The following is a 20,173-nucleotide window of genomic DNA, read 5'->3' on the forward strand; positions in this document are numbered from 1 at the left end:
CTTAACAAAATACCCTAAGAAAAAAAATGTTTTTTAGGCTTATCCTTTATGTAAATTTTGATAAAAAAAAACTTATAAAAATAATTAAAAAATGATTAGGAAGAATTTAGAAATAATTTAAAAGTGAAAAGTTATAAAAAGAAAATGTAAGAAAAATGAAAAAAAAAAAACCCTCATTTCGTTGTGTTTGAAGCTGGAAAAGCCATTCCCATATCACATAAATACTTCAACTTAATGTGCCAAGGAGTGATCTAGACTAGGAAGGTTGGACTATATTTTGATGGTTGGACAATAAATATTAAATCTTGTTAAATCTTGAAGTGCATTTGAGAGTGTTTTTAAAAAACATTATTTCAAAATTATTTTTAATAAAAATTAAGTATTTGATAAAATTTATAAAATATTTTTAAAATTATTTATAATATCAAAAATCATTTATAATGTTTTTCAAAGAAACATTTTATTAAAAATATTTTAAGTAAAAACTATGTTTGATATTAATTTTAAAAAATATTTATAATATTTTTAACATGAAAGGTAAAAGCTTTTGTAATAATTGAAAATTTTTAATAAAAATATTTCCTAAAAAGATTGCAAGAGTAAAAATATTCGACTTTTAAGGGGGTGGGGAATGAATGTGTGCACATCTCCGTAGTTTGGTTATTTCGATAAGGATATTTTTGTCCCAAAAGAAATTATTATTATTAAGATAGATGAAGAAAAATTGAACGGATGTAAACATAAATTCCCTAAAAAGAATATTAGAATTAATACCATAAAAAGGTAAAAACAAGCCAAACGAGACCTTAGCGTAGAGTTCAAGGCTTGCCTTGAATGATGCCTTTACTGGATCCCAACGGGTTTCGATGCCTTTACCCTCTGCTGAAGCCTTCCCCACCGCAGAACCACTTTCACTTGGTTCCATCTTCCCTTCTTACCTTTTGCTCTTTGTTTTCCTTTGCAGAACACCATGGACATTATTGGAGACGCTCTTCTTTCCACTGTCATTGAATTCCTGTTTGACAAGTTGGCTTCCTCTGATCTGATGAAGTTCGCACGGCATGAGGATGTCCACACCGAGCTCAAGAAATGGGAGAAGGAGTTGCAGAGCATCCGGGAAGAGCTCAACGACGCGGAGGAAAAGCAGATCACACAGGAGGCTGTCAAATCATGGCTGTTCGATCTGAGGGATTTGGCGTATGACATGGAGGACATCTTGGACGAGTTTGCTTACGAAGTGATGAGAAGAAAGCTGATGGGGGCGGAAGCTGACGAAGCCAGCACAAGCAAAATACGCAGGTTCGTTTCTAGTTGCTGTACTAGTTTCAATCCAACTCATGTGGTGCGTAATGTCAAGACGGGGTCCAAGATTAGACAGATCACCAGCAGGTTACAAGATATTTCAGCTAGAAAAGCTAGATTTGGCCTGGAAAAATTGAGAGGAGCAGCAGCTACTTCCGCTTGGCAAAGGCCACCACCCACTACACCTATGGCATACGAACCTGACGTTTATGGCAGGGATGAAGATAAAACACTGGTTCTTGATATGCTGCGCAAGGTTGAGCCCAATGAAAACAATGTTGGCCTCATTTCCATTGTTGGCATGGGCGGGCTGGGCAAGACAACGCTCGCACGGCTTGTTTACAATGATGATTTGGCCAAAAATTTTGAACTAAGAGCATGGGTTTGTGTGACTGAGGATTTTGATGTGGAGAAAATAACAAAAGCAATTCTCAATTCGGTGTTAAATTCTGATGCAAGTGGGTCTTTGGACTTCCAACAAGTTCAAAGGAAATTGACAGACACGTTAGCAGGGAAAACTCTTTTTCTCATTCTAGACGACGTGTGGAACGAAAATTATTGTAATTGGGATCGTTTGCGGGCTCCTTTTAGTGTAGTGGCAAAAGGAAGCAAAGTCATAGTTACAACACGCAATAAAAATGTTGCATTGATGATGGGAGCTGCCGAGAATCTTCATGAACTAAACCCCTTGTCAGAAGACGCTTGTTGGTCTGTGTTTGAGAAGCATGCATGTGAACATAGAAATATGGAAGATCATCCAAACTTGGTGTCCATTGGGAGGAAAATTGTTGGCAAGTGTGGGGGATTGCCCCTAGCAGCAAAAGCCCTTGGTGGTCTCTTACGCTCTAAACATAGGGAAGAAGAATGGGAAAGAGTATTGAATAGCAAAATTTGGGATTTTTCAAGCGCGGAATGTGAGATTCTTCCTGCGTTGCGGTTGAGCTATCACTATCTCCCTTCATATTTGAAGGGGTGTTTTGCATACTGTGCAATCTTCCCCAAGGACTATGAGTACGACTCAAAAACTTTGGTCCTCCTGTGGATGGCTGAAGGTTTAATTCAGCAACCAAACGCTGACAGCCAGACAATGGAAGATCTAGGAGACAACTATTTTTGTGAATTATTGTCAAGGTCATTTTTTCAATCATCAGGTAATGATGAATCCCGTTTTGTGATGCATGATCTTATCTGTGATCTCGCTCGAGTTGCTTCTGGTGAAATAAGCTTTTGTTTGGAAGATAACTTGGAAAGTAATCATCGATCCACAATTTCTAAAGAGACTCGTCATTCATCATTCATTCGTGGAAAATTCGACGTGTTCAAGAAATTTGAAGCCTTTCAAGAGTTTGAACATTTACGAACATTTGTGGCTTTACCAATTCATGGTACGTTTACAAAATCTTTTGTAACTAGTTTGGTGTGTGATCGTTTGGTGCCAAAATTTCGACAGTTAAGAGTCCTCTCTTTGAGTGAATATATGATATTTGAGCTACCAGATTCTATTGGTGGATTAAAACATCTGCGTTATTTGAATTTGTCTTTCACCCAAATCAAATTATTGCCAGATTCAGTGACCAACCTCTATAATTTACAAACATTGATACTATCCAATTGTAAGCATCTTACAAGGTTGCCTTCCAAGATCGGAAATTTAATTAGCCTTAGACATCTCAATGTTGTTGGATGTTCATTGCAAGACATGCCACAGCAAATAGGCAAATTAAAGAAATTGCAAACATTGTCTGATTTTATTGTGTCCAAAAGAGGATTTTTGGGAATAAAGGAGTTGAAGGATTTGTCACATCTGCGGGGGGAGATATGTATTTCAAAATTGGAAAATGTTGTGGATGTTCAAGATGCTAGAGATGCCAATCTAAAAGCTAAGCTCAATGTTGAAAGGTTGAGTATGATTTGGAGTAAAGAATTGGATGGTTCGCATGATGAAGATGCTGAAATGGAAGTCCTTCTCTCTCTACAACCTCATACTAGTTTGAAGAAACTCAATATTGAAGGTTACGGTGGTCGGCAATTCCCCAACTGGATATGTGATCCCTCTTACATTAAATTGGTGGAGTTAAGTCTTATTGGTTGTATAAGATGCATATCAGTACCTTCGGTTGGGCAACTACCCTTCCTCAAGAAGTTAGTCATCAAAAGAATGGATGGAGTGAAAAGTGTGGGGCTGGAGTTTGAGGGCCAAGTTTCTCTTCATGCTAAGCCTTTCCAATGCTTAGAGTCTTTGTGGTTTGAGGATATGATGGAATGGGAAGAGTGGTGTTGGTCAAAAAAGTCATTTTCTTGCCTCCATCAGTTGGAGATAAAAAATTGTCCAAGATTGATTAAGAAATTACCCACACACCTAACTTCTCTAGTCAAGCTTAGTATTGAGAATTGCCCAGAAATGATGGTTCCACTTCCAACAGACTTGCCTTCTCTTGAAGAGCTCAATATTTATTATTGCCCAGAAATGACGCCACAATTTGACAACCATGAATTTCCCCTTATGCCACTGAGGGGAGCAAGTAGAAGTGCAATTGGCATCACCTCACATATTTATTTGGAAGTTAGTGGAATATCACAGCTTTCCAGACTTCAGCCAGAGTTTATGCAGTCCCTTCCGAGGCTTGAACTTCTAGAAATTGACAATTCTGGTCAGTTGCAATGTTTGTGGCTGGATGGGTTGGGATTAGGAAACCTCTCTCGTCTTCAAATATTGAGTTGTGACCAACTTGTGTCCTTGGGAGAGGAGGAGGAGGAAGAGCAAGGGCTGCCTTACAATCTTCAGCATTTGGAAATACGTAAGTGTGATAAGTTGGAGAAGCTTCCACGTGGATTACAAAGCTATACATCTCTTGCAGAGTTGATCATCGAGGATTGCCCAAAACTGGTGTCATTTCCAGAGAAGGGTTTCCCACTCATGCTTAGAGGTCTTGCTATTTCTAATTGTGAAAGTCTAAGTAGTCTACCTGATAGGATGATGATGAGAAACAGCAGCAACAACGTGTGTCACCTTGAATACTTGGAGATAGAGGAGTGTCCATCTCTTATTTACTTTCCACAAGGGCGGTTACCCACCACCCTTAGGCGACTACTCATATCCAATTGTGAAAAACTAGAGTCTCTTCCAGAAGAAATCAATGCGTGTGCCCTTGAACAGTTAATTATAGAGAGGTGTCCATCTCTCATTGGTTTTCCAAAAGGTAAGCTACCCCCCACTCTCAAGAAGCTTTGGATAGGAGAGTGTGAAAAGCTAGAGTCCCTACCAGAAGGAATAATGCATCACCATTCCAACAATACAACCAATTGTGGTCTTCAAATCTTGGATATCTTGGAAGGTTCATCTCTTGCATCCTTTCCTACTGGCAAGTTTCCCTCTACCTGTAAATCTATTATGATGGATAATTGTGCACAGTTGCAGCCAATTTCAGAGGAGATGTTTCACTGTAATAATAATGCACTTGAAGAGTTGTCCATCTTGAGACTTCCTAATCTCAAAACCATACCAGATTGCCTCTACAACCTCAAAGATCTCCGGATTGAAAAATGTGAGAATCTGGATTTGCAGCCTCATCTATTGCGAAACCTCACTTCTCTTGCATCACTTCAGATCACTAATTGTGAGAATATCAAAGTGCCCTTATCAGAGTGGGGCCTTGCCAGATTGACCTCTCTTAGAACTCTTACCATTGGTGGCATATTTCTGGAAGCCACCTCCTTTTCTAATCACCACCACCACTTTTTTCTTCTTCCTACTACTCTAGTTGAGGTTTGCATTTCAAGTTTCCAGAATCTGGAATCCTTGGCCTTCCTGTCTCTCCAAACGCTCACCTCTCTTAGAAAGCTAGGTGTCTTCCAATGTCCTAAGCTCCAGTCGTTTATACCAAAGGAAGGGCTGCCTGACATGCTTTCAGAACTGTATATAAGAGACTGCCCACTCCTAATTCAAAGGTGCTCAAAAGAGAAAGGGGAAGATTGGCCCAAGATTGCCCACATCCCCTGTGTGAAAATAGATGGCAAATTGATCCTTGAGCAATAAGAAGTTGAGATTGCAGCAAAATGAACGCAGAGACCACCACTATATGTAAGTGCTTGGTATTTTTCTTCAATCTGCCACAATTCCTTTTGTCATTTGTTTAATTTATTGTTCCAAATTTATTTGTTTAATTGAATTGTCTTGCATGTCTTCCACAGTTGAAACTCATCCAATGGAAAAAAATCTCCTTCACCAATGACTGGTTTGTCATCCATGCTATAAAGTCTCATGCTTGATGGTTATGAAGGTTAAAAAGTCAGTATCTCATTGACAAAACAACAACAACAAGAACAGATTTAATCAAAAAGGTAAGGGAACAATTCATGAAGACACTAGTTGTAACAAGACTATATGGTCTGCCTTTATCACCCTATCATAGAGATGAATGATCCATCACCCTTAATCACATTATGATTTTTTGTTGCAGAAACTGGAGTCAATGTTAGCAAAAAAATTGCAGATAAAACTTTCTTGAAAGCTTTTGTAGTTGTTTGAGTCAGAACTTTATCTGGGGCCTCATGACATGCCTGTCGTTAGATTGCATATCTACGCAACACGCATAGGCTATCAATTCCCTTTCTATTAGAATCAAGTACGCCCATTCATTATACATAACTTTTTTCTTCTTAAGAATTAGTTTCAAAATGTTCATTTTAAAGGAATTCCATTTCGTGCATGTAGGGTGTGAAGGAGAAGATAATGCAAATGGAATCCAATTCTCTAACCACAGGTCAGCCAGTTAACGTGAGTATACTGTATTTCATTTATGATCTTTTTTGACTTTGTGCATTTCAATTGCATTGTCCTCAATAAGCTTTCTTTTCCCATATATCTCTATATAAAGTTCTGCCTTTTTTTTTCCTTACGTACTCATAGATGTGCATTTATCAACATAGGCTGTGTTCTTAATGCTTTTAAACCTATGACTTCACATTTTTCCATCACGGGATTCTACCATGTCTTTATAATTTTTCATTTATCAACATGATCTTTTTTCAACTCACAGGTTTTTCAAATGAGTGATAAAGAATGCAGATTGTTAGATATCACTTTTTTCTTTGTCCTCTTGATTGCACTGCATCTTTATTTGGAATCGGATATTTCTATTTGTAACTTGTTTTTCGTGGGGTTTTTAATTACATTCCTTTTTACAATAATTCAGGATTGGCCATTTCTAAAAAATAATTGTTCTTCTTCTTGGTCTTCTCCTCAGTTAATGCAGGCCTCAAATTTCTACGTCTTTGTTATATCTGTAGATAATTTTCTGGTTTGAATTGTACAATACACTTAAATAATTCAAAGTTGCAGAAGTCTTGCTGGCTCACTAATTACCATCTCATGTGGATTTGGAAGAAAGGAAATCTGCAACTTAAGATACAATGAGCTATGATCATTCTTACATTTTTAAAGCTTCTTCATTTGTATCATATGTTCTGATGGCATTTACTTTTTCTCATTACACATGCATGAGGAAGATTTTATGACTTCCATTATAAGGTTTCAATAACTATATTTGCATTTTATTTATTTCAAGTAGATGCAGGGGTGAAAATTATTTTGCCTGTTTCTTGACATTTGGCACTTAAAACTCTACACTGGTGTTTGGTGTTTAAAAAGGGTTACTTCATGCAGATAATGAAAGTATAAATAGTTCTTTACCATAAAAAAAAAGCTTCATGGTTGTTAAGATCCATCTAATTCTTTGTCCTTTTATTGATATGTTCTTCAACTTGTGGAAGACTTGGAAGGGGGAGCTTGAATTAAATTAAGCCAACACCTTGCAAAAGATGAATTCTGGCTAAGAAACCTCACTACTCACAAGTTCTTTCTTATCCAAGACTTCTACAGCAGGTAATTTGAGATTATGGTCTCATATTTGTATTTCTTCATGCTGATGCGCTCACTGATTTCACTCTCGTGTTTTCATCTGATGGTGACAACTCTTCCTCCTCTATGCAGCCATTATGTAATAATAATCAGAGCTTTGTGTCACTGACTGTTTGTTTGGTGTTTGTTACCGTAGTGAAGGTGCTGATCAAGAATACTATGTTGACTTGTTTGAGCTGAATGTAATGGGAATTGCTCCAGGGAAAGGGCGTGTATGTGATGTTGGAATGCTTCTTCAAAGTTCAGGCAGGCCGACCCAGTTATGTTTGGGGAGCTTGTCGCTAGTTAAAGACTTGACAATGAAGAAGACCTTAGCCATCTCCTACACAAACTGGTCGGGAGTTGGAGCCGTTCCCCTGATGAGTCCATGGCAGGACGAAACCAGTCAGCATAGTGGGATTGAAATGCATGGTGTGCAGGCTGATCCCCTTTGATTCTTGCCCATGGGGTTGCCGCATGGGCCATGCCGCTGCGTTGGAACTCTAGGCTCGTGATATCTGTCTTGCTTGAGTTCAAGCGAAGCTTTCTGATTGATCAACATGCTTCTGATTATCCTTCTGCTTATCAAAAAGTTGCAGCTTGAAAATGTGAAGGCGAAGGTAGTGATTGCTGCTCATGGATTTGGTAGAGTGTGACAATGACACTGGTCATGTGATTGGCCTTAACCTTGGCAGCAGCCGTCTCTGTGGTTCTATCAACTCCAGCAGCACCTCTTCCACCTTGTGCATCTTCAAGGGCTTGATCTTTCTGATAATGATTTCAGTTACTCTAAGATCCCATCTGGAGTTGTCCAGCTTTTTAGTCAAGAAATCTAAACCACTCGTCTGGAGCTCTTAGTGCTGTCCAAACTGGTTGTCCTCGATCTCTCACAAAATCCATTGAAGCGCCAGTAACCTGACCTGGCTTCACATGCAGGGGTGAGAAGCATTTCCTTCTTGTAATACAAAATGCTTTTGGGAGGTTGGTTGTATCATTCCTGGTGAATGGTGATTTCCCCTGTCAAATTGGTACACTTTCAGACTTGATCTCTTGCATATCATTGGAGAACCTTTGTCTTTTTTCTTTTTCCTCAATATTGTCTTTAGAAAGATTTTAACTAAAAGTATTGTGCAATTTCATTTGAAAAAATTTTCAAATCCTCCTCTGTGCAGACCCCTGATATTAGGAATATGGTGGTTTATGTTGGAATACACGTTTTTCTCTCTAAATCCTTGAACCCAGTGTATCAATATCTCAGACATTTCTTTTTGTTGACAGATATATGCTGGAAATATGATAGGGTGATGAAGGCCAAGGAACCACTGTGGTGTTGATTTGGAGATCAATCAGTGAAAGGTTCAGATGATTTCTTTTCTAGTTTCTTCTGATTTAGGTAGATTAAGAGGTATCCTTATGGTTGCAAATTCTTCTGACCTAAAGCTTAAGCGATCCTTTGGTGAAACAAAACATAATCCAGGAACATTCCCTCCTTCAGTCACTGTTGCTAGCTTTCAGGATGCTGACAGCATTTACAGTAGTAATAAATAAATGGTACCCTGCTTTCCGTAGTGATCATGTTAGAGTAGGATTTTTTTTATTTGACCTCTACAGGTGGCTTTTGCTGAGAAGTAAAAGTCATTACTCAGGGCAGGTTCCTTTTCCTGAACCTGAGCATTTTTTACTGAAGATGATGAATTGAGACTGGAATCTACTTCCATTTTTGACAACCCGGGAAGGTAACATTTTTCAAGCAATGGCATAAACAATCTGTGGTGTTGGTCCATCTTTCCTAAATTAAATATTTTGTGATGGAAGTAGGTTACTACAACTTGTTCTTTGTTTCTGCCAACAAAACTGATGTGCTGGATTGGAGTTGAGGATTTTTTTTTTATTCCTTCATAATTGTTTGAGTGTGTTTGTGATTCATTCTTGAATGATTTTCTTCCCCTTTTACCTGAGTTTACCAATATGTTAGACTCTCCTAGGGAACATGTTCATACACTAGATTGTGGACAATAATAATAAATAAAAATATTTAAATGAAAGCATGTCAGATCTTATATCCCTAAAATGATCTTCTATTTGCAACTAAAGTAGCCTCATTTCGAACATTGTGAGTAAAATGGGCTTGTTTCAGTTTTTAGAACAAAGCTGAAGGAACCTTCATAATTTCATTCCATGGAGTCCTCAATCAAACCCTAAGTTTTCTTAAAGATGAGGTTTATAGTAGGTGAGAGGAGGGGTAATGATTTCAGAATGTTCTGCCTGTTTGGAGCCATTTATGTTTCCCTCGGTTTTCTTAATCTAATCATTTGTGTCTTGTCATATATATTTTTATTCAGTTCACAGTTGAAGTAATGTAAATCACTGATTGCTAGCTTGCTTCACACAGATACATGCAAGTCACTGAAGCTAAATGAAGGTCGTGTTTTGATGTTTTCATGTAAACTTGGAAGGATCACGATGTAATACCTCAAAATGTCAAGAAGTAAGTAATATCTGTCCTCTGCATGTACATTTTAGTGTTAATCATTTCTCATTAGTATCTAGGATTCTTACTTGATAGTTAAAGAAGTTCGCATTTCAGTTGTGTCTTGTAGATCATGCTTTTGGAAGCTAGTCACAACCCCAAAGCTGGAGTGCTTCATCTATATATGTCCCCTGTGAACTCCCAATTCCCAAACAGGGCATTGTATATTGTATGCCTATCCTAGAGTTCTATCAGATGGATGGAAAGCCAATCATGAAGAAATATAAAAACAAGGCTGTCTTATGTATATGGGTTGCAACCTGCTGTTCTGTGGGACAAGCGATCCAATAGTCAAGAGGAAGGTAGTTGCTGAGAATGAATATGGAAGAGAGCATTTATAGAAAATTTGAAGTTCAAAAACTTGAGGACCAGATTACCTGTCGAACTTGAGAAAAGGGCATATCAAACCACACTCAAAACAAGTGAAATATTATTTGTCTGATGATGTTGACTTGAGACATGGGTGGAGTATTGAGGATCATTCACTGAATTCCTAATGTAAAACACAAGCAAGTCTTGCCTATATCATTCATGGTTGCTGGATTTGTTGTTCATTGTATTTATCACAAAGCTACCTCTTATTCTCAACAAATCATTTACCTTCAATCGGAAATTCATATTCTTGTGCTCTATAATTTTGTTTGGTTGTAAGTTAAAAAGAAGAAATTGAAAGAAAAACTCGTATTGTTTGGTTGCGATTAAATTTGTTTTCAGGTTTATTTTAAATTTTTATATAATTTTTTTTAAAAAGATGTAAGAATAATTTAGTATTGTTTAAATACATTTATATTATAAAATATGAGATTCTATACTACTGTGGTAACTTGTGGATGATCATCCATAAATATCTTTTATAACTCTTTATAAAAGGGAGAGACCCCTAATGAAATTGTAGAGAGTTATCTTGTGCATTCTATTTTTTTTTTTTTTTCTTCTCTCACTTTGTTTTACAATAATTTACTATTTTTTATTTTTAAATTAAAAAGTAAAAAAAATTATATAAGATACAAGAATTTTTAGAAAATTATATTTAAAAAATTAATAGTATTAAAAAATTAAGGTTTATTTTTGTATTTTTTCATATTTTAATATTTTTAAAAGTAATTTTTAAAAAATATAAGACAAATTTATATAAATATAAAGTGTTCTACTTCTATATAGATATTTATAATTTTTTAAAAATAGAAAATATATTAAATGGCCTAAACTTGTATTTAAAAACAAATTTAAGAAAACATGGTTAATTGGGTCATTTTTTCTTTTTATTTTTAAAAATTGAGAAAACAATTTTTTTTAAAATTATTTTTTATTTTACTTTATTTTTAAAAATTACTTTTAGAGAACAATTAACAAACATTATTAGAAAATTTAAAAAACAGCTTTCTATTTTTTAAAATAGAAAACTGCTTTTAAACCACACGTCCAAATAAATTCTTAGCTTTTTATTTTAATTCCTTGAAAACAATATTTTAAAATAAAAATTAATATTAAGCTAATAATATTATTTTCTCAACTTATCAACATTTAAAAGTACTGAAATCTATTCAGAAAATCATTAATAATAAAAATCACAAATATTAAATGTGTTAAGGGAAAATTCTAGGGTACTTCCTATGGTATCGTACCCAAAAGTTTTTAAGCCATTGGATGTCCAAGATTACATCTTGGTCATCCATTTTAAATTTGAAATAAAAATTCCACTTAACCGGTTAAGGGAAGAACCGGTTGTGGCCTTCCACCGTCTCCTTTAATTTCTTCCTTTATTCTCAACAATTTTGGATTTAAATAAAATAAATCTGAGATAAATATTGAGATAAAAATAGAATTGGAAAAAAATAAAAATAAAATTGATATAAAATTTGAAAACGTATTTATTAATAAAAAAATCATCATATATCATGATTACATTATTTTATTTTTAACAAATTATTAAACATTTAAATTCAACATAAAAATGAATATGATAATATCTTAATATGAAATAAGTATTTTCAGTAAAATTCGACATTTAGATAATCATATGTAAAGCTTAGGTAATTACATCATCCTAATTTTATCCGTACTCTCAAAATTTTACATTTTTTGAATTTAAGGTTTTTAAATTTAAATTACAATAAAATAAATTACTAATACTCTTTTGAGTTACTAATGATAGTATTTTAGAAAATAAATTTGTAATTTCAAAAATTTGAAAACTAAAAATCAATATGAAAAATGTGATTAAAGTACCAAACATGTATTTATCATGGTTTTAAAAATGAGATCGGACTGGCTGGTTCAAACAATAGCCGGTCACGGTTCCGAACCGGTTTGGTTAATTAGACTGGAAATAGATTGAACCAGGATTGAACCGATTGAACCAGGATCGGTCCGGTTGAACCGGTGGTCCGACCGGTGAATCAGTATTAATGCTTTTGACATCAAAACAACGTCGTTTTGGAGGATATAAAGCCTCATTCTCCAAACCCTCCCTTTCTAAACTGCAGCTGCAGCCCGCCCCCAACACGCCGCGATAGGCTCCCATTGTTGGTCGTTTCATCGTGCAAAGTCTCCCTCCACCGGCCTTTGCAAGATCACCGTCGCTTGAGTCGCATTTTCCCCGTCACGCTGTTGCGAGTTGGCAAGCCACCCCCTACCGCTGGAACCCCAGCTGTAAACCCTCTCCGACAGGCTGTAACCTCCCTCCCTCCCGGATGTAAACCCCCCCACCTCCCTGCGCTGTAAAGCCCCCCCCTTCCAATCTTGCCTTCCTTCCATTTTTGTTTTTAAAAATTTAATTTTTATGTTTTATATTTAATATCTTAATATTTAATTTCTTAATTTTTTTGTAGATTATAATTGTAATGATAGCTTTAATATTTAAATTTTTCATTTTTATTTTATTTATTTCACATTGAAATTTTAATTTATTGAAATTATTGAAAATATTGGGTTGTTGATGATAAAATTTAGATAGAATTTATTATTTTTATTTATTTATTTTTAATTTTAATAATTAATATATATATATATATATATATATATATATATATATATATATATATATATATATATATATATATATTAAAAATTTTCATTTTTATTTTATTTATTTCACATTGAAATTTTAATTTATTGAAATTATTGAAAATATTGGGTTATTGACAATAAGAAAAACTTTATAAAAAAAATCAATAGATATTATTAAATTTTAGATATAATTTATTATTTTTATTTATTTATTTATAATTTTAATAATATATATATATATATATATATATACTGGTTCGACCGCCAATCCAATCAGTGAACCGTGAACCGGTAACTTTTTCGGTTCGATGACCGGTCTAGTTCTAAAAACATTAGTATTTATCATATTTTTCGTACCCTAAATTATTTATATTTTTAAAATTTTAGATTTACTTTTTAACTTGAAATGACAATAACATAGTTTAATAATATTATTTTAAGTTATTATTGATAGAATTGTTACAAAAAAAAATTAAAAAAATTAAAAATTGGAAATGAGGTAAATTATCCTTAAAAAAATTTAGAAAATTAAAACACTAAAAAATTAGGAAGGATACGAAAAATGTGAGAAAATGTATGAAGATTATGAGGAATCTTTAGATTCTCTGTACCCTTCTTCACAATAATATTGTTTATTGATACCAATTAAGCTTAGAAATGATGAAAATTATTTTTAAAAAAATAAAAAATTTAAAACACTAAGTAATCGTAGAGGGTACAAATAATGTGAGCAATCCTCACATTCTTCATACCTTACCTCACATTCTCCGTATACTGAAATTTAACAAATTTTAGAATTTTTTTTCCACTTAAAAATACAAATAATATTGTTTATTGATACTAATCAAGCTTAGAAATGATGGAAATTATTTTCAAAAATAATTAAAAAATTAAAACACTAAGTAATTGTAGAAGGTACGAATAATGTAAGGAATGGTACAAAGAATGTGAGGAATCCTCACATTCTTAGCACCCTCTATCACATTCTCTTTACCCTCGAAAATGTTACAAATTTTCAAACTTTTCAATTTTTTTTTTCCATATGGAAATACAATAATATTGTTTATTGATACTAATTAAGCTTAGAAATAATGAAAATTACCCTTAAAAGAAATTAAAAAAATTAAAGCATTAAAAATTTGGAGATGGTACGAAGAATGTGAGGAAGGGTACAAAGAATGTAGGAAATTCTCACATTTTTCGTACCCTTCCTCACATTTTTCATACCATTTCTCACATTCTTTATACTCTTGAAATTTGACAAATTTTCGATTTTTCCACTTAAAAATACAATAATATTGTCTATCAATACTAATTAAGCTTAGAAATGATGAAAATTATCCTAAAAAAAATTTTAAAAAATTAAAACATTAAAAAATTGGAAAAGTACGAAGAATGTGAGGAAGGGTATGAAGAATGTGATGATTGAAGAATGTGAGAAATCCTCATATTCTTCATACTACTTTTCACAATGTTTTGTACCCCTTCTTACAATGTTCGTACCCCATCTCATAATGTTTGTACCCCCTCACATTGTTCGTACCTCATCTCACAATGTTCATACAATTTCTCATAAAGTTCGTACCCTATCTCACAAAGTTTGTACCCCATCTCACAAAGTTTATACCCCATCTCACAAAGTTCGCACCCCTTCTCACAATGTTCGTACCCCTCTCACAATGTTCGTACCCCATCTTACATTGTTTGTACATCATCTCATAATGTTCGTACCATCTCTCACAAAGTTCGTACCATATCTCTTAAAGTTTGTACCCCATCTCATAAAGTTCGTACACCACTATCACAAATGTTGTATCACATTTCACAATGTTCGTACCACATATCACAATGTTCGTACCATCTCTCATAATGTTTGTATCCCCTCTCAAAAAGTTCGTATCCCTTCTCACAAAGTTCATACTACATCTCACAAAATTCGTACTCTCTCATAATATTTGTACCCTTTCTCACAATGTTTGTACCCCATCTCACATTGTTTGTACATTTTCTCATAATTTTTGTACCATTTCTCACATTGTTCGTACCATCTCTAACAATTTTTTGTACCCCATCTCACATTGTTCGTACACCCTATCACAATGTTCGTATCCTCTCTCACAATATTTGTACATTTTTTTTTACATTATTCGTACCCTCTTTTCACATTGTTTGTCATTCTTCTCACATTGTTTATACCCTCTTTAACATGACATTTCCACCTACAAAATTTATATTTAAATAAAAAAAAATCAAATTTTAACTTTAATACTTGTAATCAATTGGAATCCTTCATATAATATCTTTTCAAGAGACAAAAATTATTGTTTTCCTTCTTCAAGATATATAAAACTTCATCTTCAAATTTAATCTATGAATGCACAAAATAATAACATAAAAATATTGATGACGATTTCATAACAAATGACTAAATTGTGTCAAATTGATTAATAATAACTCATAAAAAAATTCAAAAATCTAAATGTTATAAATCATTACATAATTAAATGTCATTTAACATGACATTTCTACCTACAACATTTATATTTAAATGAAAAAAAAAATCAAATATTACCTTTTAACACTTATAATCATCTTCCTCAAGATATATAAAACTTCATCTTTAAATTTAATCTATGAACACACAAAGAAATGATATAAAAATACTATAAAAAAGATTAAATTATCTTAATTTGATTAATAATAAACTCATAAAAATGCTAAAATTTAAATTTTATAAATCATTGTATATTCGGTATTTAACATAATATTTCTACCTACAAAATTTATATTTAAATAAAAAATTATTAAATATTACCTTTGACACTTGTAGTCACTTGAAATCCTTCATCTTCTTCATAGAATACAAATTTTAAATTTTCTTCCAAATTTGATTTATCAAAACACATCCCACATATTTTGTAATATGGTAGTATTTAATTTTCATATTAAATTAGATAATACTTTTTTGTATATATGAATAATGAGATTATAAGGGTAGTTGATAAGATTTTTTTAGATAGAGTTAGGTAGTTCATTAAATAACAAATTATATTTGATATTTAATAATAAATTATGAAAAAAAAAGTCTTAATATTTGGATATGTATGAACATCAATAGGTTACTTTTTTTGGGTTTAATAAGTTTTTGTAAATTTTATAATGACATGCATTTTATACGTGTCATTTTATTATAGGGGTGAAATGTGGGTGGTAACCCGAAATAAAGAGTGGGTACCAAAGAACAACCCATGTGTTTAGAATTTATAAAATTAAAAAAACCATCCAAACGGCACATTAGTGCGGAGCTTCGATAATTGTGGAGGCAGTCACGGACGCCCTGCTCTTCTTTTTATTCAGCCGTGTGCCATGGCGGCCATCGGAATGCTACGCGTTTCCCCCTTTACTCTCTGATTGCTGAAGCTTTCACAGCACAAAACCTCTTTCATTTGGCGTATGACATGGAGGACATCTTGGACGAGTTTGCTTTCGAATTGATCATGAGAAGGAGCTGATGGGGGCGGAAGCTGAAGAAGCCAGCACAAGCAAGGTGAGCAGGTTCATTCCTAGTTTCTGTACTTGTTTCAATCCAACTCATGTGGTGCGTAATGTTAAGATGGGGCCCAAAATTGGAGAGATCACCAGCAGATTACAAGATATTTCAGCTAGAAAAGCTGGACTTGGCCTGGAAAAATTAAGAGGAGCAGCAGCTACTTCCGCTTGGCAAAGGCCACCACCCACTACACCTATAGCATACGAACCTGACGTTTATGGCAGGGATGAAGATAAAACACTGGTTCTTGATTTGCTGCGCAAGGTTGAGCCCAATGAAAACAATGTCAGCGTTATTTCCATTGTTGGCTTGGGCGGGGTGGGCAAGACTACGCTCGCACGGCTGGTTTACAATGATGATTTGGCCAAAAATTTTGAACTAAAAGCGTGGGTTTGTGTGACTGATGTGTTTGATCTGGAGAATATAACAAAGGCAATTCTCAATTCGGTGTTAAATTCTGATGCAAGTGGGTCTTTGGACTTCCAACAAGTTCAAAGGAAATTGACAGACACGTTAGCAGGGAAAACTCTTTTACTCATTCTAGATGACGTGTGGAACGAAAATTATTGTAATTGGGATCGTTTGCGGGCTCCTTTGAGTGTAGTGGCAAAAGGAAGCAAAGTCATAGTTACAACATGCAATAAAAATGTTGCATTGATGATGGGAGCTGCCAAGAATGTTCATGAACTAAACCATTTATCCGAAGACGATTGTTGGTCTGTGTTTGAGAAGCATGCATTTGAACATAGAAATATCAATGATCATCCGAACCTGGAGTCCATTGGTAGGAAAATTGTTGCCAAATGTGGTGGATTGCCACTAGTAGCAAAAGAGCTTGCTGGTCGATTACGCTCAAAGCAAAGGGAAGCCGAATGGGAAAGCGTATTGAATAGCTAAATGTGGGATTTGTCAAGCGCGGAATGTGAGATTCTTGGTGCGTTGCAGTTGAACTATCACAATCTCCCTTTGTTGAAATTATAATCTGACTTAAAGTCAAATTAGAAGAATTTTAGGAATTTGAGAAATATTAGGAATTGTTATTTATTTAAGTTTCTTATGTTAATCAGGACTTGGGTCTAATAGAAATTGAAGTCCTAATACAAGTATAATTAGTTTATTGTAAATAGGCTTGTTATTATGTTGAAAAGTGAAATGTAATAAAATTTTATTTTTAACAAAGTTGCAAACATTAAGGGGTGAATTTGAGTCTCTTTGCATGAATGACTCTAAATCTATCTCAGATTACTTTGATTAGGTACAAACCATTGTTAACCAAATACAGGTTAATGGTGAAAAGCTTGATGATCAACAAATAGTAGAGAAAATTATGTGCTCTTTAAGTGCAAGATTCGACTATGCTGTTGCAGCAATTGAAGAAGGAAAGGATAATTGTTCTTCTCCTTGGTCTCCTCCTCAGTTAGTGTAAGCATCAAATTTCTACCTCTTTGTTATGTCTGTGGATAATTTTCTGGTTTGAATTGTAAAGCACACTTAAATAATTCAAAGTTGCAGAAGTCTTGCTGGCTCACAACTTACCATCTCATTTGGATTCCCAAGAAAGGAAATCTGCAACTTGGGATACAATGAGCTATGATCATTCTTACATATTTAAAGCCTTCTTCATTTGTATCATATGTTCTGATGGCATTTCCTTGTTCTGATGGCATTTCCTTTTTCTCATTAGATATACATGTGGAAGATTTTTTGACTTCCATTATAAGTTTTCAATAACTATTGTTGCATTTCATTTTATTTCAAGGAGATTCAGGGGTGAAATTCTTTTGCATGTGTCTTGACGTTTGCCACTTAAAACTCTACAATGGTGTTTGGTGTTGAAAAAGGGGTACTTCATTGCAGAATAATGAAAGTATAAATAGTTCTTTACCATAAAAAAAAGCTTCATGGTTGTTAAGATCCATCTAATTCTTTGTCCTTTTCTTGACATGTTCTTCAATTTGTGGAAGACGTGGGAGGGAAAGCTTGAATCAAATTAAGCCAACTCCTTGCAAAAGACGAATTCTGGCTAAGAAACCTCACCACTTACAAGCTCTTTCTCATCCAGGAATTCTACAGCAGGTAATTCGAGATTATGTCTCATCTTTGTATCTCTTGAAGCTGATGCACTCACCGATTTCACTCTCATGTTTTCATCTGATGGTTACCAACTCTTCCTCTTCTACACAGCCATTATGTGATAATAATCAGAGCTCTGTCTTGCTTGAGTTCAAGCAGAGCTTTCTGATTGGTCAGCATGCTTCTGATGATCCTTCTGCTTATCCAAATGCTGCAGCTTGGAAATCTGAAGGAGATGGTAGGTACTGCTGCTCATGGGATGTCGGAGAGTGTGACAAGGACACTGGCCATGTGATCAGCCTTAACCTTGGCAGCAGCCGTCTCTTGGTTCTATCAACTTCAGTAGCACCTTCTTCCGCCTTGGGCATCTTCAAGGGCTTGATCTCTCTGATAATGATTTCAATTACTCTATATCACTTCTGGAGTTGTCCAGCTTTTGAGTCTAAGAAGTCTACACCACCCCTTTTCCAGATGCTCCGGCCAAATCCCATTGAAGCTCTTACTTAGAACTGTCCAAACTGGCTGTCCATGATCTCTCACAAAATCCATTGAAGCACCAGTAACCTGACCTGGCTTCAGATACAGGGGTGAGAAGCATTTCCTTGTTGCAATACAAGCTGGTTGTAGCATTCCTGGTGAATGGTGATTTCCCCTGTCAATTTGGTGCACTTTCAGACTCAATCACTCTTGCATGTCATTGGAGAACCTTAATATTTTTTTGTTCTTCCTCAATATTTTGTTTTTAGAAAGATTTTAACTAAAAGTATCTTGCAATTTCATTTGATTTTTTTTTTTAAATCCTCTGCAGACCCCTAATAATAGGAATAAGGTGGTTTATGTTGGAATACATAATTTCTCTTCAAATCCTTGAACCCAGTGTACCAGTTTTTCAAACATTCTCTTTGTTAACAGACTTATGCTAGAAATATGATAGGGTGATGATGACCAAGGAACCACTTTGGTGTGGATTTGGATATCAATCACTAAAAGGTTGGGATGATTTCTTTTTCTAGTTTCATCTGATTTAGGGTAGATTAAGAGGTATCCTTATGGTAGCAAATTCTTCTGACCTAAAGCTTAAGCGATCCTTTGGTGAAACAAACATAATCCAGGAACATTCCCTCTTTCAGTCACTGTTGTTAGCTTTCAGGAAGCTGACAGCAATTTTTACAGTAATAAATAAATGGTACCCTGCTTCCATAGTGACCATGTTAGACTAAGATTTAATTCATCAACCTCTACAGGTGGCTTATGCAGAGAAGTAAAAGACATTACTCTGGGGAGGTTCGTTTTCAGGGTTTCTGTGTGGGATGGATGGACCTAAACTCGAGCATTTTAGACCGAAGGTGATGACTGGAGACTGGAATCTACTTCCCTTTTTGAAACCTGCGAAGTTACCATTTTCAAGCAATTGCATAAAAAATATGTGAGGTTCATGGTTGAAGTAATGCAAATCACTGGGTGCTTGCATGCTGCACAGAGGTTGTGTTTTCTCATAAACTTGGAAGGGTCACATTGTAGTGTCGATCATTTCTCATTAGCATCTGGCATTCTTACTCGATAGTTAAAAAGGTTCACATTTCAGTTGTGTCTTGTGGATCATGGTTTTGGAAGCTAGTCACAACCCAAAAGCTGGAGTGCTTCATCTATATATGTCCCTGGTGAAATCCCAATTCCCAAACAGGGCATTGTATATTGTATGCCTATCCTAGAGTTCTATCAGATGGATGGAAAGCAAATCATGAAGAAATATAAAAACAAGGCTTTCATATGTATATGGGTTACAAGCTGCTGTTCTGTCAGACAAGTG

At 34.7% G+C, this 20,173-nt stretch overlaps 3 protein-coding genes across 14 annotated transcripts; all 3 read left to right on the forward strand.

Moving 5' to 3' along the window:
* The first annotated feature begins 837 nt into the window (after positions 1-837).
* LOC100261892 (putative disease resistance RPP13-like protein 1) lies at positions 838-10,344 on the forward strand. Of its 11 annotated transcripts, none has more exons than XM_059741810.1 (9): positions 838-5,383; positions 5,494-5,643; positions 5,763-5,927; positions 6,017-6,079; positions 7,075-7,186; positions 7,359-8,229; positions 8,480-8,557; positions 9,594-9,689; positions 9,789-10,344. In XM_059741810.1, exon 1 carries the CDS (start codon positions 971-973, stop codon positions 5,336-5,338), a length of 4,368 nt encoding a protein of 1,455 aa, XP_059597793.1. In that variant the 5' UTR covers positions 838-970; the 3' UTR covers positions 5,339-5,383; positions 5,494-5,643; positions 5,763-5,927; positions 6,017-6,079; positions 7,075-7,186; positions 7,359-8,229; positions 8,480-8,557; positions 9,594-9,689; positions 9,789-10,344. The 11 variants fall into 11 exon arrangements, with proteins under 11 accessions (XP_059597793.1, XP_019079868.1, XP_010659507.1 ...); XM_019224323.2 differs by having other exon boundaries at positions 7,359-8,139; positions 8,480-8,937; XM_010661205.3 differs by having other exon boundaries at positions 7,359-8,139.
* Positions 10,345-15,996: 5,652 nt separating this feature from the next.
* On the forward strand, positions 15,997-17,464 carry LOC132252528 (putative disease resistance protein RGA3). The gene has a single exon (XM_059741763.1). The coding sequence runs from the start codon at positions 16,252-16,254 to the stop codon at positions 17,185-17,187; it is 936 nt and encodes a 311-aa protein (XP_059597746.1). The 5' UTR covers positions 15,997-16,251; the 3' UTR covers positions 17,188-17,464.
* Positions 17,465-17,479: 15 nt separating this feature from the next.
* LOC100251673 (receptor-like protein EIX2) lies at positions 17,480-19,186 on the forward strand. 2 transcript variants are annotated; one of them, XM_059741764.1, is made up of 3 exons: positions 17,480-17,712; positions 18,255-18,366; positions 18,581-19,186. In XM_059741764.1, the coding sequence occupies exons 1-3, from the start codon at positions 17,618-17,620 to the stop codon at positions 18,656-18,658; spliced, it is 285 nt and encodes a 94-aa protein (XP_059597747.1). In that variant the 5' UTR covers positions 17,480-17,617; the 3' UTR covers positions 18,659-19,186. The 2 variants fall into 2 exon arrangements, with proteins under 2 accessions (XP_059597747.1, XP_010659514.2); XM_010661212.3 differs by having other exon boundaries at positions 17,489-17,712; positions 18,475-19,186.
* Positions 19,187-20,173: the final 987 nt, after the last annotated feature.

Source organism: Vitis vinifera, chromosome 13, assembly GCF_030704535.1.
Source record: "Vitis vinifera cultivar Pinot Noir 40024 chromosome 13, ASM3070453v1".
NCBI classification, from domain to species: domain Eukaryota; kingdom Viridiplantae; phylum Streptophyta; class Magnoliopsida; order Vitales; family Vitaceae; genus Vitis; species Vitis vinifera.